This window comes from Nipponia nippon, unplaced genomic scaffold (assembly GCF_047370975.1).
Source record: "Nipponia nippon isolate SJK-2023a ecotype South Korea unplaced genomic scaffold, ASM4737097v1 scaffold_4, whole genome shotgun sequence".
Taxonomy (NCBI): Eukaryota; Metazoa; Chordata; class Aves; order Pelecaniformes; family Threskiornithidae; genus Nipponia; species Nipponia nippon.
This window is the reverse complement of record NW_028262358.1, coordinates 124379344-124405167: the sequence shown is the minus strand read 5'-3', so window position 1 is coordinate 124405167 and position 25824 is coordinate 124379344. Positions and strand designations below refer to the sequence as shown.

Sequence of the window (25824 nt, the reverse complement as noted above, 5' to 3'; positions counted from 1 at the left end):
ATGGTTCTTACTCAGTCTGGACACCCAATCATAAAATAAATCATTTCTTCAGCCTCACATCTTCGCTCTCATTGTGAATCCCTAACCAGGACAGCCCGGCGCTGGCAGCGGCCGCTCTCCCTTTCCCCTCGGTGGTGGCGGATGCAAACCGACGCAGAGCTCGCTGCAGCAGCCCCGCTTCTCATCCATTCCTTGCCTCATACGTACGAATTTGGGGGAATCCGGTAACACCAGGCTGCAATCACGTTAAAGTAAGTGTTAGCACTAAGTTCAGTCTGATCTGGTTTTCCCAAAGGAGCAATCCGCACCCCAGCTCCCTCCCCGCTAACCAGGGGGGCTTTAAGCAGTTTCCCTGCAAAACTTGCCCCATCGCAGCCAGCGCCCCTGCCCCCAAAGCACCGGGGCCACGTGCCCCATGCTGGGGGGCTGCGAGCAGCCGGGTTTTACAGCCGTAGGGGAAGAGAAGGAGCAGAGGGAAGAAAAATCACAGCAACAACTACGGGCAGGGCCGGCAGCAACAACCCCTTGTCCAGTCTGACGCCCACCAGCTGGAGAGCACGGGGCAGCGCGACCAGATCTCCACCTGCTTTTATTTAGCGCAATGATAGGGAACGCGAGTATTAAATAAAGCCTTGGGTTTCCGCCATCGATGGGGAGGGCCCTAAACTGCAAGCAACAGGGCCAAAGTCTTGTTTGAAGGAGATCTCAGCCCCCTGGAGCAACGCGACCCCATCCCAGGGCCGTGAATGCACCTAAACCCTTTGGTGACACCGACGGGATTAACAAAGCGCAGAGTTACCGGCTCTAAAGAAGATGTTTATTTAGGTACTGCAGGCTGCATTGCATGTATAATACAATATTACAGTAATTTAGTATTGTACAGAAATAATTAAAAACTTTACAGCTCATTACAAAGTCTCTTTGGATTTTAGCTCATTTAAAGTACACCGATCGACAGGGAATACCACAGTGTAAATAGCCACTCTTTATATACAGACCCACTACATTTACAGAACCCAACAGGAGGACGAGCTGGGAAGGGCTCTCCCAAGACACAGCGGTGGAAAAGCGAAGCGCACGTCGGCTGCGACGAGCGCGCCCGGGGAGGCTCGGCACCGGAGACGAGGATGCCGAAGGGAGGCGGGAAGGCGCCGGTTCGCAGCCTGCCCGTTATTGCTTGGAGCGCGGCTCCGGTATCGGCATCAGAATCAGTTTGGCAGGGGAAGGCGAGGGGGAGAGCAGCTGCCGTCTCCTGCCGGACAAGGGCACCGCTCCTAGCCAGCGGGTAAGGCCGGCGAAGGGGAAATGTCTTTAACGCAGCCCCGCCGCTCTGCGCCCTCTCGCTGGGTTTAAGGAGCCCCAAGCCATGTCCCTCTTCTCCCCACTGCAGCGTTCGGATGCCAGAGCCAGGCCAAGGCTTATCCAGGCCAGGCCTGGAGGCTCCGCCGCCAGTTGAACCCAGCCTAGCCAGGGGCTCATGGGCAGACAGCGGCAGCCGAGCCTTTCTCGGGGGTGAAAAATATGACGGTGGTTTAGGAGGAGGGCGGAGAGAGGAGAAACCAAAGCAAAGATGGATAAAGGAGATTTAGGAACAAGACGCTTATTTGTGACCCCAGCTCAGGAGGATTTTGTAGTGTGAGCAGTCTGCACCTGCACTTATCACGATCTCCCTTTCCCAAAAGCTGGGCAGCCTCGAGGCCGGGATGAAATCCAGCCCCTCGCTGCTTTAGCGGCCGATCCGGGGATAAGGCACTGCGAAAACTGAACTTCTTGTGCAAAGAACTGGCAGTACCAGCGTGAGGACAAGACAAGCATCGACAGAAAAGACTCTTCAACAGCTCCGTTACCACGAACAGGTCTGTACAACACCCGAGCTCGTTTCGTACAGGTTTTCACGACGGACAGGCAGGAACAAAGGGGGTTTCTTGGTTCATAGGAGAGCAAAGAGGTGTTGAACACCCCACCTTCCATCTCAACCACTGACAAAACTCTTCTTAAGGACTCGGGAAGTATTACCACACAGAACTTGTTTCCATTAGTTTTCCTCAACTAAACTACATCATTAAACAGGGAAGAGCCAAGGCCCTTGAACTGAAAAGGTATTATTTCGGACACAGAGATCAAAACACCATGAGAGAGCTGAACATCACGCAGGAAGAAGTCTTGGCTTGGTTTGAGAAAACCCAAAAAAAGTTCCTTCAAAAAAATACCATCCTCTTGGCTGACTCGGAGCAAAATGCGACCGCGGTTCGGAGCCCCGCACCCCGTGCAGAGGAAGGGAGGGCAGAGCTGCGGACACCGGGTCGGATCGTTACGTTTCCTACTCACCAACGCCATTTTCTACACCCAGAATCTGAGACCCATCCACGGTTCAGGGATGCAGAAAGCAAGCTTGCACCACCGAGCAGTCGCCCGCTACGAATTACAGTTCCTGCGTTAAACATTCTTCTTCCCTGTATAAAGTGCATGAAAATCTTGGGAAATATGCATAGCTATTAACGCGCCAGCTGCAGTTGCTGGGCGGTTCCAGTTAAGAGCACCTCCTCCTTTCTGCTGAGCGTAGAGTTCTTCTACTGCTACCGATAAAAAAAAAATATATATATATTACCTTCATTATGGTTTTAAACTGTCTTCTGGTTAGTTGGCTTAGCTGGTGCAAAGTAACAGATGGCTTTGAGTAAAGGGATGTGCACTCGCTGTGCCCAAATCCTGGAAAATATCTTTAGAAGAAACCTGACGTGCCCAGGAAAGCTGGGGTGAGCAGGAGGGAGTCGGAGAAGTCCTCTGAGAACGTCCTGGTGGCCGAATTTGATTTGTTTGGCTTTCTGGAGCTTGCGCCGCGTCGGGGCGATGCGGTTAGGATGGCTTCATTTTGGGGGCAGGTGTCAGGGTGGGATTTGAGGAGAGGTTTAGTTTCAAAAGTCCAACGAGATGGTAAAAACCAAGAGAGCTACAAGTAAAATCCTCCCTCCACCAAAGTCAACCAGGCGCTCTGTTACCAGAGCCACTTCGCCACGCTAATCATCCACTCATGTTTCAAAACATACCAGCCATATTTAAGACGTTTGCTTCCAGGACAATTTATCCTAGAGGAGGCAGGGAGTATGTTCGGTTCAGACCGCCTTTCATACCCCTCTAAACAGGCGCAGCACGGTTTTGTAACGCAACCGAGGGCGGGTGGAAGAGGAAATCCATCCCGTATCAGTCGCTGCAGCCTCCCACCGTGTGCTCCAGATGTGCAAACACTGAAATACGTCCTGACGTGCTCGGAGCTGTAGTACAAATACGGCCAGAGGAATTTATGGTGGGTAGCATAAATAGTGAACTATTAACCCAGCTGCCTTCTGCTTGACCCTTTTACTCCTGTGACTTGGATACCTTTACACTGGTCCCGCAGAACTCCAGTCTTCAGAGACAGCGGTGCAAGAAAAGAGGCTTCAAAAGGACTTGGACAGGTTCTTCCCTTCGTATCTCCCCCAAAGGGGCCACCGAGCAAACATCAAGAAGTTGTAGAGATATCCCTAAATCCAGTAAATGAAATGCTGAGACTAAATCAAAACCAACTATCAGTTAGGGGGCTGTTTCACATTAGCTAACTTTCTGCAGCACATCAGAACACAGTGCAATTAGAAAAATGGTGAAGATGGATTTTGGAAAACTTACAAGGCAGTAGAAGACACATCGTATTAATTAGCGGGTGGTCTTTCATCAGCAAGATGCTGTTGCACGAGTCGTGTCTATAAAAACAGTTGTAATTTTAAAAACCAGGATTTCAGTGTCTGAATTATTCATTACTACATTTCTCCCATCGTCTTGGCTTGAATGGACAGGAGCTTCGTGCAAAGGAAAAGGAGGAAAAACTATACACTAAAAATATTTTTAAAAGCTGGTCTGTACATTTTATATTAAGATTTCTTTACGAAAATTTAGGAACCACTGAAACTAGTTACACAAAGCTGAAAGGATATACGAATCCCTGGCAGTACTATGCATGCTGCACTGTAACCCATCCCATTTATTTCTGCTACAGATTAGTTTCTATTTTAATTTTATTCCTTCTGCATAAATGATATTAATTACAGTAAATCAGCATAATTATCTCCTTCGCTAAGCATCCCTATCTCCTTTGATGACAATGTATCTTTCCCTTGGACCTCTGAACCAGATGGCTAAGGCACTTAGATACCCACGTGCAGCACAGGCAGCGACTAGATACATATTAAAGTTTAATCATTAATTTAGCATCCTAAATATTCCCCACGTAGATAAAACGCCTATTGCTCAAGCTGTCCAACCCCCCCGTGACGACTAAACAAGATATAAACAGCTCAGAAGATAAAAGTCTGTGGCCTTTCTTGATTTGTTAGAAAACGAGCGCGCGGACGTGGATACATGCACATGTACATATACACACGTGTACAGCAATAGGGAATTTGTGCCACAGGCAGTTAAAAACTAGCAAGGATTACCAAAAATAAAATCAAGTTTTATAAAAGCCAGCCCAAACCTCCCACTTTCAAGAGAGATTTGTTTCGGGGACGACTCTTCAGCTCTTCAACCAGGTTTGCTTTCCTGCGCCGCTGGGACGGTTTAGCTGGCGACGGAGGCACCTCCTCTTTGGATCGACGCTCGGTATGGTGCTAGTAGAGCTCCTCTGTGCAACGTCAGGCGGTGGATGATTGTAAAGCGCAAACATTTCATATTTTAAAATAATAAATAAAAATAAATAGACTGGATTAATCCCGTTACAAGGATAGCGACCCTCTGCTTTGCATAACTGGTAAAAATCCAAGCGTCTCCAAAGGCTGGGTGGGAACACCGAAGCACGTAAGTGCTGATATCTCTGCAAAAATCCTCTTGGCCCAAAGGACAGAACCAACGAGAAGAAGGTCCTGCCCCTCTGGGGCAAGCGAGAGAGGATCCTGTCACGGTGAGAGCGCACGTGAAACTGATTACAGACAGCAAATTCACTCAACTCCCCTCCTTCCTAAAAAGAAGGGATCAAAAATGTTGCAGAGCGGGTCCTGGGCCTTCTCCCGTTCCCAACAAATGAGCTAGGAAGACTGTGCTGATTTCCAGAGAAGGGGAGAGGGACAACAGGACAGTACTCAAAACGGGCACTGCTCCCAGGTCACATAACCAAAGAGCTGTTGCTTTTTTAAATAAAGGGGGTTTTGGGCTTCTTTATTTCCAAATAAAGTTTTATGTTCACTTCTCTGCCTGTCTGGAATCATCACAACCTTGCCCTTTCACCATGTATTATGCGATATGGACACAGCTCTTAGGAAATTAGAAAAGAACTGTTATGTTGGGGAGGTTTTTGGGGTCGTTTTTTTTTGAGAATTGCCAGTCACACCGAGAAAAGCACTGGCGCGTGGGTAGTATTTTGTAGCTATTGGAAAGCCATGCCGTAATTTGAACAATTTACACCTCTCTTCCTTCTCTGAAAGGTGGAAGAGAGCTGAGCTTACACCCACCCACCGCCACGAGCTTTCACCGGCTGCCATCAGTCACACCCTGAAGTGTCACAGTTTGTAACAGGAAAAACGAAGGACGTAGATCCAGCACCATGACAAGGCGAAGAATTAACATGTCAATCACCCGAAGCAGAGGGAAAAAAACCTTCATTAGTGTTTGCCACAAACTAGAAGTTCACATGGTTGGTTTAGCTTCCCGAAGCCAGAAGACCTGCTCCCCTGCCCGCGTTGCACGGCGTTTGCTGCGGTGGGCAGGGCTGCCTCAGTTTGCCCAAGATTTCCTGTTCTCCGCATTTTTCTGGCTCTTCTCCAGTCGCGGCGTGGATCCTCCTTCTGATTTTGCCAGGGCTGTGAGCGAAGCCAGGTTGGAGGCCGACCCGGAGAAGTTGCCACTCCTCCTGTTCTCAGCAGTGGCTCCTCCTTGCAACCTCAATCCGGTGCTCCGCCGTCTTGCTGGTCCCATCGCCTTTTTAACTCTGCCTGGTTTCACGAGCAATCCATAGCCTGGGTTGCACCTGAAATACTGCTTCCCTCCAATCGAGCCATCGTTCTTACCTTTGACAAGAAGAGAAAGAAAGATGATAGACAAAATGGCTTTTATTCTGTGCGTAAGGTGTGCTACTAGGAGGATACCAGAAGAAGAAAGCGAGAAGAAAATGCTGAGAAAATGACTGTTCCCTATACAGACACTGTGAAGGTAAACCTCCAGGAGGAGAAAGCACTATGGGCACTAGAGGACAAAGCTGGTACGAGGGCAAACAAATCTGAAGATCGCTACGATACACTTATTGATATAAAGACACATCGTCTGACTACCAGAGGAGTAGAGAGGCGGGAGTAGCCTTTCCACAGGAGTGAAGATAAAAAAAATCTGTTGGTTTTATATCTGAACTTGATAAAATTATAAGATTAGAGGAAGGAGCTGCCTGCGACCGCAGAAGGCTGGACTTGATTCAGGTGGCTCCTAGCTGCTGGCTTGTGCTCCAGTGCCACCAGTACGCTTGGCTGCCCAACACCAGCAAAGCCATTGCATGGAGACGGTTACTCTGAACGGGACACTCCGCCTTATCCTTCCTCCCCGCTTGCTATTCAGGGGAATTTTTTAATTTCATCAGAAGTGACATGGTTTAGAGGTGGACCAGGCAGGTTGGACTTGATGATCTCAGAGGTCCTTTCCAACCTTAACGATTCTAAGTGTTAAATAACCAGTTCAGCAATAGATGCATTAGCAAACTATCAGGAAAGAAGGAAAAAAACCATTTAAAAGAGCCTTTGGTTTTCTGAGTTGATGAGACACTGAAGTTGAGAAGAGTTACTGTTTCCATGTCATAAAACTTCCGCAGAAGAGAAAGAATAATTTCTTTATGCTGACGCTGTTAAGATCTTTCTATTTCTCCCTTTAGATCATTTAAAATTCTCACAATCACTGTTCTGGGTACCGGCACAGAGACTGCTCCCATCTGTAAAGGGAATGCGAAAAGACACAACAGCTCTTTAAATGACATAAGGTCACCCCTTTTGTTTTACGGGTGTTTCCTTCTCTTTACCACCATTACCGCATTGGGTCCGATACACCCTCACGTGACCGAGGACTTGGACTTCTACCCCTGTTTGTAGTGAGACAAAGACACAAGTTTGTGACCGTATTTCCCAAGTGAAGCTCCAGATGTGCTAGAAGCCAGTTATGCTCTGACAAATCAGGGGCTTAATCCGTGTGGAAACAGAAGGGAAAAAAAAAATATCCAGTAACATCAGAGTTGGGTCCTCAGCAGACCAAAAATCTTGTAGCCGTTCAACTCTTCCATGGACAGCGAAGCTGATGCTTACCGGGTATGTGCAAACAGCTTAACAGAATTAGCGCTGTGGACGAGAGTAGCCAGACAGGGAGGGAAGGTGACTTTCCAAAATTGAAATGAATCTGTAAGTAAATATTTTTTTTTTTTTTTTTAAATAAGGCATGAATTCAGGACTGAGAATTGGGTCTACAACATTCAAAGGGATGAGAGCTACAGTTTGCTTTCCAGGATGGCAAACTCGAGAGAGTTTTCTGAAAACAGCTGAAAACACACCTCCCAGTTTAGCTTTTATGAGCACACTGTGCGCAGGGAAGATAACTGCTCATTTAATGGGAGTTCTGGATCCTTGACACAGTATTTATCCTGGCGAACAGCTCCAGTCCCAGGGAAGCGTGCAGCAGAGACGAGCATGGGCAACTCCCTGGGACGTGCTGATTCACCAAACAGAGCCTGCGCTGCAGACCTGGAATGCTACAGCTTGGTTAAAAGGATTTAAATAAGCAGCTTTACGTGCTCTTGGGAAACTGAACCCTCTTACCATCAAAGGCAGAGGTATCTACCGCTTGTCTCTTGAATTTTGCACTAGCATGCCCTGCCTTCCCCCAATCCTGCCTGCTCTTGGAGAAAACGAGTGCCATAGAAGTGGATGTGAACCTGCAGAGGAAAGGAGTGACGAAGCCTGGGGCTCCAGCAGAGAACAAATGCCAGACATCATCTTTCTTTCATCTCCCTCACTTTAAAGGGCCTATGCTGAAGTCGCTGTTTTTCTGCATCATACTACAACAGCACCTACAAATACAGCCTCCCCAGGAACAGCACCCTAGTTTCCAAAAAAGTATGTATTGGAGCCTAAATTCTGCAAAGTCTACAGTTCTACAGGTAAGAGTCAGACAGGAATGACATGAGAAGCTGAAAGAAACCTTAAATCATCTGTATGTCTGGGCAGTCAATGTATGATTATTTCCTACTGGTTTTCATATACATAGGTACGCACACACAAATAGTCTTCTGTAATTTTACAGCTTATTTTAAAATAGCTTGTGAGAGACTAGGTAACCTGTTAGGAGACTTTGCGTCTTACTTAGCCTAAATGTTCCTTTGCTCATTTGAATCCCACAACTCCTGTTGCGCTTTGGACACTCTTATCCTCAGAGCAGAAGCCCAGAAAAGAACTCTCTGGACACAAGGCGTATCTCCTTGTCCTGCTTTCAGCTGGGACAGAGTTAATTTTCTTCCTAGTAGCTGGTATAGTGCTGTGTTTTGGATTTCGGGTGAGAATAATGTTGATAGCACACTGATGTTTTAGTTGTTGCTAAGCAGTGTTTATACTAAGTCAAGGACTTTTCAGCTTCCCCTGCTCTGCCCGGTGCACAAGGAGCTGGGAGGGGGCACAGCCAGGACAGCTGACCCGGACTGGCCCAAGGGCTATGCCATACCGTAGGGCGTCACGCCCAGTATAGAAACTGGGGGGAACTGGCTGGGGGACAGCGATCGCTGCTTGGGGACGGGCTGGGCATCGGTCAGCTGGTGGTCAGCAATTGCATTGTGCACCATTTGTTTTGTATATTCTTTTATCATTATTATTAGTATTACTTCCTCTTCCTCTGCTGTCCTATTAAACCCTCTTTATCCCAGCCCACGGGTTTTACTTTTTTTTTACATCCCACCCGCTGCGTGGTGCTCAGTTGCTGACTGGGGTTAAACCACAACACTCCTGCAACTACATACTTACCAAGCTGCATTGTAAACGCAATTCTGATTCCTACCTCCACTGTAAGAAGGCAATGAAATAACTGAAAAGGGACACGATTCAGTCAGAGGTCAGCGAGACCAGGTTTACAAAGGCAGACCAGAAAAAGATTACAGTAGATCTTTCCATCTTTCATGTTTCCCTTCTCAAAATGCACCCAGTAATGGCTAATGAACCCTCCCTCATCAAGAAGTAGCATTAAAATGAACACTGCAAACTCTGACACGCTGTCTGCTTTACACCCGGTCTAGATCATACTTTACCTGAAGGTAAATCCAGTTCAACACCAACCCATGTTCCCTCTTGAAAGTCTGTGGGCCCAATATATCTAACGGTGCCCGTCTTATTTGCGCCAACTGTGACATATTCGCCCTCTTTCAGCCACTCGGGAATTTCATTGGCATCTTCAGAGTCAGAAGTTACCTCCAGTTTTTCTTCTGCCATCTCTGATCCATTATGGTTCAGTCCACGGGCAGCGGACGTGCTCTTTTCTCCTTCTTGCTGCTCTTCTGTGTTTAGTGAATACATGGGATCTGTTCCCAGTATGCTTGTGAAGGACTTCAGCTCTGATGTCTTGACTTTCTGGATTTTGAAGGGGGAGGCTGCAACACCCGGCTGGGACAATTGGTCAGGATGAATCTGTGGTTTGGGAAACCCCAGTTCTGAAGACCCAGAAGCCATTTCTTTTTTCCTAGCTTGTCCTGCTGACTCTGTTGATTGTTTGGATAACAACTCCTTCTTTGGAGTGGAGGTAGAAAGAAAGGTATTTGCATCAGCGGCTACAGAGGCATCACTTGCCTGCTCACTTTGAGTCACAGGAGATGCGCAAAATTTTGATTTCAAAGCATCATTTCCATTCACTTCAGTGCTGTCCTTAGGTCTTGCGTGGGTGCTCTGAAGGCTGAAGGCGGGTTGACTGTCTCTCTTAGTACTGAGACAGCTTTCTGAAGAACTGTCCGAGTGCCCTGGCGTGTCAGAAGAGACCTGAGCCACAGCAGGCGCTGGGAAGTCACTCACTGCAGGCGTTTGACCCCCTGGCTGAGCTACAGCATCACTTCCCGCCGCAAGGGCTTCAGAGAGTGTGGCTGTCGAGACGCTGTGAGAAAAGTACCCGCTGGAGGCTTCGCTCAGAGGACTTGGAGGTCCTTCCTGGGAGTCCTGCGCCTGGGCGTCTCCCGTGGGCTGCTGCAAAGGCACTTTGGGGGTCTTTTCTGGGCTCTTGTCCGCCTCAGACGTCTGCACTGCCGTTTCCAATGGCTGTTTCCCTACTTCCTCTTGGTTCATCTGAAACAGAGGAGGACAGTGACTGTGGAGCTCCGTTATCCAAAATATGTGGGCAAAAAGGACAGATACAAGGCCTCTGGGAAGTACTAAGGCCTCCAGCTTATCTAAATCCCTGTGTAGCTGCAATCTCCAAAAGATGCAAGCTGATCTGAAGTGAGCTTTGCAAACCTGGTAGGATTGTCAGCTCATTTCTTCCATTAATAAGAAAAGTGTCGACTAAAAGAAATACGTTCCCCAATATTTACTGAAAAATTATTTATATTACAGGAATGGTCATTTGGTGTTTGAATAGCAGGATTTATATGAAATGTGAAAGAGCCATGATCTATAAGTCTCTCTGTTATTTGGCTTAACTCTCAGGACTGATAAATCATGCCTCTCCAACTAAACTGTCATTTATGTCCCCGTTTCCAAATGCCATTCCCACCTCAATGCCGCCAGCACCACACACTTTCAGAGTATGAAATTAACTGCACCTCATGAGATTAACAGCCCATTTTAGTGATGTATTTCTTGGCTGTAAAGTTTACTAAATCTGATAGATCAATATCTTTTGCCAGCACATGTACTCTAAAAGATTAGGATGTCTCTAAATCTCTTTGGGAGGGAGGGAGGAGGCTGCTAATATGAAGGGGAAAAAAACATGGTTGGAGGACAGCAGATTTGTACATACCCTATCTTAACTCTCAGGTGTAGGCTTTTGTTTACTGTTCAAAATGTTGTGGTTTATCCCATCTAGTGGTTAAGTGTCCCAAACTACAGGATTTTCACCTTATTCTGAAGTGTCTCTTCCACTGGAAACGTAAGCGGCATTTGAAGAAAGAGGGATTTGATTGAGTTACAGGAATTTCAGAACCAAAGGCTAGCTTGCTACTGCTAAGTGAAATGTAATACAGAAAAGTTTTTAGAAATATTCCTGCAGATTAAAGACATATTTTTAGCTTTTCTACGGAGAGGGTAGTGTATACACGGACCCTGGAGCTCTGCTCTTTCTTTGGGCCTTCCCTTTTAAGCGTTCAGATAACACACGTTTTGCTAAGACAATAAAAGCACAGTGGGAGAAAGCTGATTTGCTATTCATAAGACTGAGGTTCTGCCGAACTGTGGGAGATCATAGGGTCTATTTGCTCTCCAGCTTAGCAAGAGCCTTTTTTTCACGCCGATATCATGAATTGGCTTGAAATGTAAAATTGAGAATGAAGCTCAACACTCAGAATAACAGACACATTCTGTTTATAGAAAGCGTCAGAGCCTTGCAATTTGCCTTTTAAAGCAGCAAAACAGCTAAATTTTAGCTAGTTAACTGCTAATGCAATCACATGATTAACCAGGCTTTCAAATATAAAAATGTAACCAGTGATATGAGGGGAGATTTTACCAGGACCTAAGAAAACACAGCAACACCCCCTGCATTTAATCGTCTCACAGTGAAGCAACAGCACAAGTGCAATAGGTTTTAAGTAGCTATCCCAGCAGTTGCTTTTGCCACCTCTGCTTTCCAGGCATGTGAATATGAAAATTGTATCATCACATCCTGGGATGTGCTTACCTGTTTTATCCTTGGAGCGCTGGCATCAATACTGGCAGACTGAACCATAATTCGTGGGACAGCCTGAAGGAATGAAAAAACACAGAGCATCGTTCACTTAAAGGATTAAATATCGTCAAACTGGTAAACATGAAAACTTACACTTGAAATTTTGGAATCGCAAACCTTTGTCACGAAAGGACAGAGCATTGCTGTTTTATTGCATTCTGACCACATACTCTGAAGGGGTAAAAACCTTAACCAAGGCATCCCTGAATTTTATCACGTAGGCAGCTACAAGTACAAATTCACAGGGTACAAAGTTTTCTTTTATGCATTCAGGTAAAGACACAGCACTGAGCAACCAGATGCCAAAGAGATATGAGGTCGCGCTGGTCTGGCTAGTGAAATCCGCAGCTTCAGTCCATCTCCAAAACTCTTCCTCCATCTCCGGTATCTTAATTCAGTTTAGATTTTAGCATTGTTCACTTTAACTCAAAAAGGAAGGCAGAAACAAGATCTCTGCAGCCTCTTTTCAAAGAGGGCATCGCTACTGCCTGCTAGAGCGAAGATTTCATGTGCCACTTGCTAATCACAATATACTCGTCCTGCGTCAGAAGAACCACTTCTGTGTTTCAACGGTATCTTCTCTTTTATAGCATGGGGCTTGATATGAAGGCATTGGCAATAAATGTCCCTCATTTGCTCCGTATTCAGGCTTTTATGTTAAAGATTTGAAATAACCACGCTCCTAAGACTATAACGGCGAATTGTGACACTTGACTACAAATCTTAGGCGAAGCTGTCAACTTGGGCCATCATGCACTGTTGACACAGGAGGGAAAGGGACCACCAGTTCAATGGAGAACCTTGGGAAAGGGAAGCATGAAGAAAAGGAGAGAGGAGAAAAAGGTAGAAACACCTCCCTTTAGCACAGTTAAATACCATACTGCAAGGGCAGGTTCATACTTTCAGGGAAAGAGCTCTTTAAGGGTGACATATTATACAATTTTGGAACAGTCTGCTTTTTTTTTCTTTTTTCTCCAAGGGACTTGAGAACTCCTTCTGTAGAAATACGCAGGCAGTGCTCATCTCCGAGACAGCTATTTCCAGAATTCGACAATCTGTCTAAAGAACTGAAACTTCCCAGCTGAAGAGTAAGGTACTCTTCCCTAGCATCCTTTCTAAGTACAGCAAAACAGGAATTTGACTAATCCTGTTCCCAAAAGAAATAAACATGGGGGAGAAGAACAGCTATTATTTATACAGAGATTGCCAGACATTAAATAAAAACATGGTTGTTCAAGGTAAAAAATAAAAAGACAAAAGACAGACAAAAAACCCAATAGCTTCACTGTGGATCAAAATAACTTTTTGTAAAGACATTAAAGCTCCAGCTCTCAGTTCAATAAAAGCAAGCAGAAGAGAGAGGGTTTGCTTGTCTTTAAACCTACTAATTGAAAGTACAGCAGTGAAGTGGGGTTCGGAGCAAACCGGCTCTACTTCAGGTATTAGCATTTTGAGATCCTTACTATGACATGCACTCCAGGAGGCAGAGGGTGACCCAAATCAGCACAAATCAACGAAGCCTAAAAATAAACAGAGCTTTAGGGCTCATGATCCAGTGGTTTTCAGACACCTCGTCCTCCAGAACTCCAGCTTCCTTTGGAATAAAGTGGCAATCTTCTACGGCAAAAGTATTAACCTGAAAGCAACTGTAGTAGTGACGTGTGACCGAGTCCAGAGAGAGCTTAGAGCAACGAGGTGCAGCGAGTACTCTGACTCGTCCTAAGTATTAACTCAGACATGCAAGGATAACTTAATTGTCCTAACAGTCAAGTGTTTGACTCAAACAAAGACTAGAGAGGAGAGGGATTAACTTTCTTATGAGAAAACCCTGCAAATTTAAGCTTTAATAGAGGCTTATCGTGGTGTTAAAGGGAGCAGAGTATTTGGCAGAACACTTATTCTCTCCTCTTCAACCATCTTTGAACCACGGGTTGGTCCATCTTGGGAGTGCAAAGCCAAGCTATTAAATATCACATTTTAATGAAAAAAATATCTGCACTCACAAGGCATTAGGGCTAATCCCTAGGCAGGCACTTACATAGCACTTTAAACCTTTTGCAGAGGTGCAGCTGAACCTCAGTGAGAAGCCAAGACTCTTGAATTCAAATTATCCTAGTTAAATATCTCCATGCTCCAATGCTAAAAGCACTGCATTTTGGCATCGCAGAGAGGTTGTGCGAAGGAAAAACACTGCCCTTGTTGCTTCCAGGCTACTGTTCATGATGTGATACAGCAGGGGAAACAGCCCTTTTGAGCAGACCTTGTATCAGGAGCTAAAGGCAGCTCCGGGCTGCTCACGCTGGCACCGTAACACAACTTGATCTTCTTGCCCCATTTTCTCCCAGTATAGGTGCCATCTCTGGGAAGCGCTCTGAGGTGCATTATTATCCAGAGATAAGCACTCAGAATTGGAATAAGAAAAAGTATTTAAAGGTATTTCTCAGCTCCTTTGATTTCCTTTTCTCCCTTTAAAACAAATAAACAGAGGAAAGTGTTTGGGGTTTTTTTCTCTCTCAAAAACCTTCAGTCTTACCGCATGTAAATCCATGAAATCTAAAAATCCAGTTGATATCAAACAGCAAAAGAAATAAAACCGTTACACTTTAATCATTCCTCATCAAGTTCTCCTCCTGAAAGGATGACAAATCTCAAAACTACAATAACTTTGCCAAGCAATGTTTAGAAAAACATGGAGAAAAAAGCAATTATGAGAAGTGGCACTTGCCCAACTTTGGTGTTGACAAGAAACAGATGGGCAGAAACACCCTCACTGGGGTAGCCAGGGTACTAAAACAAATCTTTGCTATGAAACGGAGTCAAGTTACTTGGGGGGATACCGAAAACAATGTGTTTGACTATCTGTGAAGAATTTACTGGATGAAAAATAGTTCTGAATCGAGAGCCAAATTCTGACATTAAACTTTTGTAGATAGCGACTGCTAAACTAGACGTATATATTTACCCAATGGCAAAACATGACCCTTTTACAGTGATAATTTTTGGCACAACTTCTTCAACTGAGCTGACAAAATATGGAGTAAGAGAGAACATGAAAGCAATTCACTTTAAAGCATCTTTGAATCTTTGTAGAACAAAAAGTGTATTTTTCTTAAGAGCTGCTGCGCTGTGCAGTGAGTTTATAAGGATTTCTAAGAGCGGGTATTTTCTGGTCAGATGGGAGGTCAGTTTGCACATACTTGGAGGCGCCCAAAAGCCACGTTGCTACTAGTGATTAATCTGGAGACGAACCTGGTACGTTGGTGAGCTTGAATAGGAAAAGCCAATGTGTATCTCACCCCACTTATAGAGGCACCAAAATTAATCCTAAATTAACTCGCTTTCATCCCATATATTACATATATATAACGGCAACGTCTTCAATGAGCTCAGAAAAACCCATTTGGTATTTCAATGTCATTAAACATTTTGTAAAATGCCTCTGACAATGGTGACTGATGACTTCAGTGAAAAGCCTTTTGACTTCATGTCACTGGATGAAAATCCTTCAATGTTAACACCCAACAGGCAGAAAGTTCAGTGGCAGTTAACGGAACAGACTGGGCCAGCGTGTACAAGAATTATCCTCCAAGCTCCAGAAACGGTCTAGCCAAGGTTACAGCTGATGCAATCCTAAAAGGGCATCATCAGAAAACTTCCACGGCTCTTGTCTGTGCTTCACCATCCGCAGAGAGGAGTGGCTGAGCTCAAGGACTGTCACCCCGACAGCGTTACGTTCACATCACCATTTAAAAGCAGCTATTGGAAACTTCTGCAGCAGGGCAGAACAGTTGTTTCATTAAATGTAGATTTAAATCAGTTTTGAGCACTCGGGATAAAATACTTCCACAAGACATACAGAGCAACGCAGTAAGAATTCTGAATCCCCTAGTACACACCCAAAAAAGTTGAACCCATTTTAGCAAAAGGTCCCCTATTTTGAAAAGGTCCCCCCCCCAACAATATTACTTCTCTGTCCTCAATTTTAAAATCATTTAAAAGTCATTAATCATTCAAATATAAAATCCCCTGCATTCCAAAAGGAGATCTGAAACCCAGTCCAAGTTTGTTTGTTGTTTTCTTTTGGTGTGTGTTTGTTTTCTTCTCTAAGGACACTGTGCGTTTAAACACTAACCCAAACAAAACCCTCTTATTCCACCTCCCATGTGTGGAACATTTCAGCCTGTAATCATACTTCTGAATTCCACATTTCTGATATACTTTATGCAAAATTAACCATACCGTTTTCTATGCAGTTAAATTACTTCATTCCTAGGTCCAGGCAGATTAAAAGGGTAATTCATAACCATTTCCAAGTTAGTTCATAAAGAAGTTTCAGTGGTTTGCTCTAAGAACTTTAAAAGCCGGTTTTCCATACTCATTCTCATTAAAAACTATTTGTATGAGGATGATAGCAAAAACTGAACTCAGAAAGAAATCAAAACACTAACAACCCAGTCACAAGAACTAGACACACATGAGCTCGGCTGGCCACCGAGGAGCTGTTGAGCTATGCCAATTATAGCATCCAAACGATTCTTTATTTGAAACTCTGAAAAAAGCCTTCGAGATTTTAAAGAAGGTTCTCTGAGGCTACATTATTTACATTCGATTAAGGAATGTCAGTTCTAGCAATTATGCTATGCACCATGCACGGCCATGAAGCTCTTATTTTTTAATGCACTGCCAGAAAAAGGCTTTTGTCTGTTTAGATAGCTTTTCATTAACTGCATTTCATTATTTTTTAAGATTAATTACTACGTCTGCATCAGAAGGTGAAAGAGAAAAAATTGAGCGCTGCCCTCTCCCTGTGTCCTGTGTCTGCTTTTCTATACCACAAAACAAAAAAGAATTACATTAGCGTATAGAAATTCAAATAGTTCATTATTTTTTTTAACATAGCTGTGACTCAAGACCTCTCATTTAAGCCATGTGCTAACAAAAAGACATTTGAGCATCCAACAAGGTTCTCGAGTACGAAGGTGACCAAAATCCACTTACCAAATGCGCACTGGTCAGAGGAACGTGCTTCTGCCACAGCAATGTCAAAAAAACAGAAACTGAAATTTAATATGTACATTTTTAATGTCAACACCCAATGATGCCCTAAAATGTAATTACCCGGGCAGTTCCTGGAGATCAACAGGGTCATAAGGTAACGAACAGTAATTCTGCTTGGTGCACACTATGAAAGCCTCAGCATGTTCATAAAAAAGACAAGCTTCAAGAGCATGTACATAATATAATTAAGCACAGATAGATGAAACTCTGATTCTCCATCCACCTGCGTATTTTACACAAGTATTTTAAACTTTTCCCCATCAGCAATAAGGTTTGGTAAGGCTTTAAATCTTGCACACTGCGGTACTAAGCTTTTTAAAGAATGGACTAGGAAAATAAAAAGCAATTCCAGCAATCCAAAAAGGTTGGCTTTTTTTATTTACAGACTACTGGCAATTAATTTAAAGGCATCGGATAATGGAGAAAATAGGCATTTTCTAACTTAAAAGTATATAAACAGCTTCATCAGAAACCAATCTTTTAGGTACATAAACAGCTTCATCGGAAGCCGTTCTGCTAGTTGCATAAAGAATCCTATTATGCCAAATTAATTCAATCTAACTAATTAGAGAGCAGGAAGTTCTTTCAATTATTTTATGTGCTGTCTGAGAAACACACTTGAATACGAGAGCAGATTTCATTAATTGCGGTTCATTATTCTCCAGATTAGTTACTAAACTTGCATCCGAAGGTCAAAGACAGCAATTTTGTTAGCTGCCACCACCTTGACTGGAACGTCTCTGCATTTTTGAAACTCAGGCAACCACTGACTATAAACAAAAACAGCACTGGGAAAGACCATTTTGTTAAGATAACTTCTGTATGTGCTCGCTTACTTTAAGGTTAACGCCAGCCTAAGAAACAGCCTACGACTGAAATAAAAAGCTGCTGAAATAAAAAAAAAGCAAAAGGGTATTTTCAGGAGGAGTGATCAGAACTCCGTCTTTTGTTCACCCACACAGAATCAGAGATTCTCCGCTCGGAGAGCTGCTTGGTCACGATGAACTTCACTTCAGTTATAAACTTGGAAAAAGGTTAAGTACTGCTCGCTTGGAAATGACGCGCAAAAGCACTAAAATCAACTTAGCCATAAGACCCTGCTTACAAGGCACAACAAAACAGATCTGATGCGTTCTGCAGAGATGTACAGCCACCTAACCCTGATAATTTCACTAGAACATATGGAAGATTTAATACAACAGCTGGGCCAGCCAACTAGTTCAAGATGGTTCACCAGCATTTTTCCAAAAACGGGTTTTAATGACATTAGATAATGAAGTACTCTCAAATAATATAACAGATATGCACTGAAAAAGGGAGCTTGACAAGAACTTTGGAAATTCTCTTTCGCTATAGTTGTTTGACGAACCAGGAGAAAGTAATAAACTGATCCGCTTAGCTTTTTGGTATTTATGTTCAAAAACCTGTTATTACATACCTGCTCGTTTGCTTTTAGCCAGGAAAGGATAATTTAAATCTTTCCATTTGCTTTGTAAAGCATTCCTTTAGTCATTTCTATTCCTGAACCTAGCTCTCCCAATTTGCTGTTTACGGCAACAGAAGTCCATCAGTTCCCAGTTAGGGGTCAGATTCCTTTGCAATTACAGCTGAAAAATCCTTTTGGCTTCTACTTTTGGCTGACTGCTTTTTGTAGTTTACCACCTACTCTCACCTTACACATTCATTTATGTCCCCTGCCACTGTGTATCGAAGTTTTATTCTTCCACAGAACTAAGATGCATTGTTCTGTATTTTCTGAGACTCAGAAATATCATTTTTGTGTCCTCTCTATTGCATAGTTTACTACAGTTATGCGAGAATTACTAGCTTGCTGTCTCGCTCGGGCAGGTTAGCGACAAGGTGGTAAAGCTGATTGCCAAACACCGACCCCCATAGCCGCCCCAGCATCCACTGAACACAACGGCCATTCATCACCGCCACCAGCTAAACTCTTCTGCCCGCATTTGCATCATCAGGCCGTTATAAAGAAACAGCAAGAAAGATTAGGAGACGTGATAGTTATGAACTTAAAGCCAGCCTCGCTACAACAGCACGTGTTTATTTTTTGTGCCGCACAGAGGCTGTAGCTAAGTCTGTGGCTGTTCCTTCAATTTTTGCTCTCTTCTATACACTGTGATTGCTAACGGGAACGAAGCAGCTCTGTTTCCTTACTGATAGAGCTGCAAAGAATATCTATAACCCTCTCAAACCAGGGAGGCGAACTTGCAATACAATTGACTTGTTCTATTACAAAACTAAAAGTAGCGAATAATTTTAAGATTTCATTTTATTATACAGATCCAGCGGTCATGGAAAAACTTAGGTTGCTCTCCTATGCAACCTAGCATTAAAACATCACACACTCCTGTTTGTTTATTAGCTTTTATCTTTATTTTTTTTAAACAAAGCAGAAATAGCATTTTCCCTCCTATTAAAAATTGTTGCAATCATGATCTGATTACTTGAGTTTCCATAGTAATCCATAATATAAATTAGAAACTCTTTAAACAGATGCCGTTGTAGTTTAAAAACTGACTTCAAGACAAATAATACAAGGCTGATCTTGCACAGTAGGAAGGAGTGGGAACAGGTGGTTAGAATAGAGGCAGGAAATTAGGCCTCGTTTGTAATCTCAGCTCTCATTGATTCAGTAAGAATTCAAGAAGTTGTGAAAGGCTCTCACTGCAATTGTAAAGAGCACCTATTTGCATCTTTCGATACCCAAATACCTTTAAGAAAGCCACTGTCTTAATTTTAATTCTCTAAATTTCATAGATGAGTAGGGTTATACGATTCCAGTCTCAACACTAAGGCTGTCGTAAGCAAAAGGCAACATGAAAATGTACAGCATTAAATTAGATAAGGTTGGGGAGTAAAATTTGCTCCTTTTATTACTTTGTAGAGAATAAAACAACAGTTAAACTAAAAATATTTTGAATCTGTCTTACTTTTATTTGTGCTAGGTCTGTGGTACATTACTTTTTAAAATATTTAAGTGTTATTGTATTTATTTTTGGTTTGTTTATTTATTTAATATTTCACTGTACTTCTACAATGACAAAACAACTTCCTGTAATCCTCAGGCATTCTTATAATGGCAAGTTTAGTTGTAGCAAACAACGGAACAGAATGTCTGGATCCTATCACAAAAAACAGTTGCTTGAGGATTTTAGGTATGGAAAGGTCTAAGTTAACAGGTGATGTGCTCCCAGAACTCCAGATGTGTGAACAAGATGACAGCAGAGTGAGCCGGACGGTTAACAAAGCACGGACAGAATGGACTTCCACAAACTTTAACAAGTGAGATCTGGCTCCAGATTTATCTTCATAACAGTTTTTTAGATCTTCCAGACTTACACTATACAGGACTACTCCCTTATAAATAAACTACAGACTCTCAAATAAAGGAGAAAATATTATTTATAATGGGATTCTGTATTTCCTCTGTTTTCTTTAAAAGACAGTGATGTTTTTTAGTCTGTTTGACCACGCATTAGCTACTGCTCAGAGCACAGTAGCCATATCTGGAGCAGGTGGAGTTTTGCAGCACAGCATCCAAAAAAAAAAAAAAAATATAATGCTTCTCTGACATGTGGAATAGATAAGAGAACAAAAAGCAACTGTCCGAAGTACACAGCAAAAGATGTTAAAAGGTGACATGAGCTGGGGTGAGGGGTTGGGGGGAACGGTGTATGAAATAACGAATTAAAAATAGAATTACATTTTCCACTTGGCAATACAAAAACAACACTAAGTGCACTTCATAAATTTTACTATTGTTGCTGCAAGTGGTATTACCATAAATCACGTTGGTAGTGTACTTGGCACTTCTAAAAAGCCAAGTGGGGCTGAGTGTATCAATAAGTTTAAACAGCTCCACTATCTCTGGACAGAATGGAGGGGAAATGCATTACAAGGCTCTACTATGACTAAAAGCTTGGTTTGCACTGCAACAACATCCAAAATAGCACTTTGCCAGCAAGTCTAACAGCACTCACCAATATTACTGCATAGCCTATTTGATTTAATTTTTTACCTGCTGTGCAAGAGGAGAGGTCTGCCTGGCCTTCTTCTCATCTCTAACAGGAAAGAGAGACTTCAGCAGCTTGGGCATCTGAGGCACAAAGGACTTCACAGGATTCAGATAGGAAGCAGCAAGGCTACCGATACCTGTTGGAAAAATTAAAAAATGAGAACAGTTATGCTTTGGGGAAAGGAAAAGGAAAAAAGAAACCCAACAACCCAACCCCCCCTAAAAATATATTACAAAGCTTATCATTTTAGTCTAAGATGACATCTTCCAGTGATCAATGCATTAGCCAAGGAAAAGCATTGAGTGCTTGCTCCTCCCTTGAAAGGGACAGATGAATTTGGGTAGGTCTTAATCTCTGGCCCCAGCACACAGAAAATTTTTTTCATCATATGGTGTGGAAAAGCTTGTTGTTTGCAACTGGAAACATAAAATGCTTTATAACTTGCAGAAGCAGGGAAAAAAACAAAAAAAGCCAAGAAGCAAAACTGAAAAAGGATGTCCATACAGCCCACAGTTTTAACAACAATTACAAAACTTACTAGAAATAAAAGATGAGAAGACCCAAGTTAAGAAAAAGAAAAAAAAGTTAGGGGCATTCAACTCTCCTTCCTCATACTGCCATTATTTCTACACTACTCCCGCCTTGAGAAAACCTAGTTAGACATACAAAACATCACTACAACATAGTTCTGCTCTCTCAGTTACACAGTAAGCACATCAGCTGCAAAATAATCCATCCAATTTCAGTGCTGCTTATTTTCTAAAACCTTAGCAACCTTACTGTCTTTTGCTGGTTTACTCACAAAACAAATAGCACTTTCTGAGCCCAGCTAACTTTTGGCTTTATAAATTGAGCTCCTGAGATAAGACTCCATCTTCAGACAACTTTAACCATGTGGCATTTAGCAGAACTAGTGACAGAGTTAAAGGAAAGGCTAGCTGGAATAGCCAAGAGTCTGAGTAGCTGCGCCACAACTGCTAAATATTCACAGAGAGAACTGTGTGGACATTGCTCTGGCAAAGAAATTTCTCTGCATCTCTGAAAGCAGCTCAGCTTCACCTGACATTCAGGAGCTGGGGTAACTTCACTCCATTTTTAGGAAAGTTGTTTTAGCTTTAGGAAAGCCCTTACCTGGATCAGGAGAGTGGTTTTGCTGCCCAGAGCCCGGCAAAGAGGTACGAGATGGACTAATGCCTCTACGGGAATTTGTGGCACCTCGGGACACATCTTGCTGACTCTCCCATCGGCCCTAGGGAAAAAAAAAAGTTGTATTTTTCAAAGTTAGCACACCAGCAAGAGTACAGCAATACTTACCTACCATGCCAGCCTGCACAGCCCCTTTGCAAAGTTCAGAATGCACAGAGCTGAGGAAAGACCCTTCCCCAGAGGTGCTTTTAGTTGAAACACCCAGTCCTGCAAAGATAAGCACCCTCAGCTCCCGTCAGCATCAAGGCACATAAAAACTCTACTTACAGACCTTAAAGCTGTAATAGTTCACTCAATTGTGCAGCTGTGTTTTGGAAGGTACAACGAGGTGAAAAGTTACACCCAGGAGAAAATAAAATAGCACTGCCTGCCCAAAATTCCTAAATATTTCGCATATCTTCTCAGGAAGTGGACACAAGTGAAATCTGGATATAGAGAGTGTCAGGGAGAAGGGGTGAGGACAGACAGAGCTCTGAACAAGAAAAGAAATATGATCTTAGACCTAAAGGCTGGATGGTAGTGCCTAGGGTCAGATAACGGATGAGCTCATCAGATCAAGAGGAAACAACTGTGTAGTGCAATTTTTTTTTTAACAGCCAGGAAAAGAGGAAGGTGGAATACACGACAAGAAGCTGTGGATACCAGGAGCCAAGAAAAAGATTAAGTAAAGACAGGTTAGAGTTTTGACATGGTTAGTGAAGATGAAACACGATGATTTTCAGACCTGCAAGAGCCTGAGTGCAGACGAGGTAGGAAGAAACAGCAACCAAGAGGGCAGTAGGCCATCTGCCTTCCCAAGGTCCCGGGATTCTCTAGTTGGGTTTCACATAGACTCCAAGGGAGGCACACACCATTCTGCACGTGGGGTGTGATTTCTCGCACTTTTACAAAGGTCCACTGTGGTTTTGCATCTTTCATCTCAACCTTACGGGTCAGAAACTGGCTCAGTGACAAAGTCTCTTGGCTAACAGAGAGAATCTCTGAGCTACTATTTCACACCAGTGCATGAGTGTCAAGAACCTATGTGGCCAAATAGTTTTTTTTTCCTAACTCTATCATCTTGATATGTAAAATCGTTTACAGATTTGTCTGCAATGACTACACTAAGCGACTGGCCAGAGGGTGTCTCTGCTGAAAGTTTCATGCGGATACAAGACAGTACATTGCCTCACCAAACTGAGCGTCACGTTAGCTGTGCAGAGCTGAAAGGCAGGCGCGGAAATCCATGTGGTCGTCCTGCAAACTTCTGATATAGGCACATTCGCAACATGAGTTCCTTTGCGCTGCTGAAGAGTAGGCTCTAATAAAGCTATTTGGTGCTAATTTACTTTATTTATAGGAGACCTTAAGGCGATTCAATATCCATTTTAGAGTCTATGGGTGAAAAGAATCTGGTCTCAAATGCTACAAGAAGTCTCAATGTCTTGTGGAAAAGTGTCGTCCTGTTCAGGTAGCAGCGTGCCCTCAGGACTACAAGCTTGCAAAGTTTCACCTCTCCAGAAACAGAGGTTGCAAAGACAGGATGGTGCAGCCAAACCAACATAAACTGAAGTCTGATCCCACTTCTGGTAAAGAGTTATGGTATGGTTGGTACAATATCTGTACTTGTCTGGATTATATTGTACCTGTATCTGAATCTTCCTTGTCCTTTTTTAAAAGACATAACAGAAAGAGGAATATTTTCACAACGAGATGGTACAGCAAACACAATAGAAAGGAGTCACAAGATCTGCTACATCCCAGACCACAAGTTTTATCTATTTTTTCCTGAGGGAAGAAGGGGAAATGCAACTTTTCAAGAAGCTTCATGCTGTTGGATGCAAGGAAATAATCTGACCTTGAACAGAAAAATGACAGGCAGCTAAACTAATCTTAACTGTAACTTGAAGTCATGAATGTTTCACAAATAATAAATAAGCCAGGATAGGAGGAATAGATTTCTCCAATGGGTTGAAGGTCACACTGAGCAGCCCAGAGCAAAAATCATTTCCATTTGGATCTATAAGTTAGTCCCATGGAAGCTCTCCTGCTTTGAATAGCAAGTAACTTGCACTTTTGCAGAGCAGCACCTGTCTTCAGACCTCTACTAGCTAACATCTGTATTATTAGATACAGAGACAACAGGCGCTGTTTCTGTGAAGCAACATTCAGGACACCTAAAGACTAATGGACGTGTGAGTTGACTGGAGGCAGCCATCCTGAATGTCAAAACTGACGTAACCCAGGCTGGGACTAGCAGTAGTATCAGGGGTTTGTTTAGTCTTGTATTTTTGAGGACTCTGGTGTTTAAGCCCTTCTTGAAAGCTTCCTGCTCTATCAGCATGGATGACAGAGCGGTTCTACCCATACCTTAAGCCCCCAACTTAAGCATTATCTTTGACCTGCAACTCATTTATGCTTCACACACATCAAAAAGTCATGCATACATCTGGAAAACTCTTCCCACAAAATGCTTCTATGAAACAGCCTTTCCTATGCCACCCCTCAGAAACTCTTATCCAAGCTTTTGCTATCTTGAGTTTCAGCTAGTGCAGGTTTCTTTCAGGTGGCCTTACCGCATGCGGTCTTGCCCCACTTACACCCACTCAAAAGACTGCTTTCTTATCCTGCCATTTTGATCATCTCACGCACTGCAGAAGACATTGAAAGCCAGCATGGAAACGGCCAACGACTTCAGACTATGCTCAAACCGTCTTCCCCTTGGGATGTGAAATGTTTCCTGAAGTCTCCTCCTCTGGTTCCCACCAACGGGTTAGTTTGCAGGAGGAGAGTCAAAACACGAAAAAAGAGTTCATACTCTATCCAGATGGGGAAAATCTCTCAGTGTAATTCAGTATTTTTTGGATACACCAGCTCAGTGGTGCTGAAGGAGTTTAAAAAAAAAAAAAAAAAAAAAAAAAAGACGACTATTGGTGGGAATTCATCACAAGACTCAAACAATCTTGAAATACTGTTTGGTTTTGTTGCCTTCTGGTCTGCAATCAGCCTGGTAGATGTTGGCATTAGGTTAAGAAAAACAACTATGGAAGAGTGCAAAGCATCTGAAGGCTTCTTTTTTGGAGGACATAACAAAGCTGGATTAGTGTTACTTTTGGATCTTAGGGTAACGATCCACTTACTAAAGACAAATGGATAAAGGTGACGTGTCTTAATAATTTTCTATCTATAGGCCAAGTCTAAGTGCTTCTGGAGACCACAGAGACATAAGAAACAGAAAGACTATTACAGGAAAGTTTTCTAGCTTACTAGAACACCAATTCAATGCAGATAAGGAGCAGCTGAATCATTTTCTGAATCACGATTTGTTGAGTCAGAAGTGCCCTTCATTGACCATTCCAACAAAAATAATTTCAGGCAAGTATCTTACTTCTAGATCTGTTTAGAGAATGATTAAAAAATCGGAATAGGTAAGAAACAGAGCAAAACACTTTCAGAATATTCATCCTGTACAGACAGAATGGCAAGATTTAGTGACTTTTTCCTTAGGAAAAACTTCTTTCTTACAATCTTTAGGAAATTTTGCTTCAGTCTTAGTATTACAGATAACTACATTTTCTACATAATTTTAATTTAATGTTCTACATTTTGCCAGGTTAAATAAAATGCAGGTCCTGAGAACAGG

The 25824-nt window shown here is 43.1% G+C and overlaps 1 protein-coding gene across 2 annotated transcripts in view; it reads right to left on the bottom strand.

Annotated features, from left to right (window-relative positions):
- Positions 1-803: 803 nt before the first annotated feature.
- KIF13B (kinesin family member 13B) overlaps positions 804-25824 on the bottom strand; it is a 131785-nt gene continuing 106764 nt past the window's right edge. For both annotated transcript variants that reach the window (XM_009467372.2, XM_087774768.1), the window contains exons 36-40: positions 22128-22245; positions 20999-21132; positions 11857-11919; positions 9287-10307; positions 804-6032 (exon numbers count right to left, since the gene is read on the bottom strand). In XM_009467372.2, coding sequence (XP_009465647.1) covers positions 5740-6032; positions 9287-10307; positions 11857-11919; positions 20999-21132; positions 22128-22245 — 1629 coding nt within the window. In that variant the 3' untranslated portion in view covers positions 804-5739. The remainder of the gene's footprint in view (positions 6033-9286; positions 10308-11856; positions 11920-20998; positions 21133-22127; positions 22246-25824) is intronic.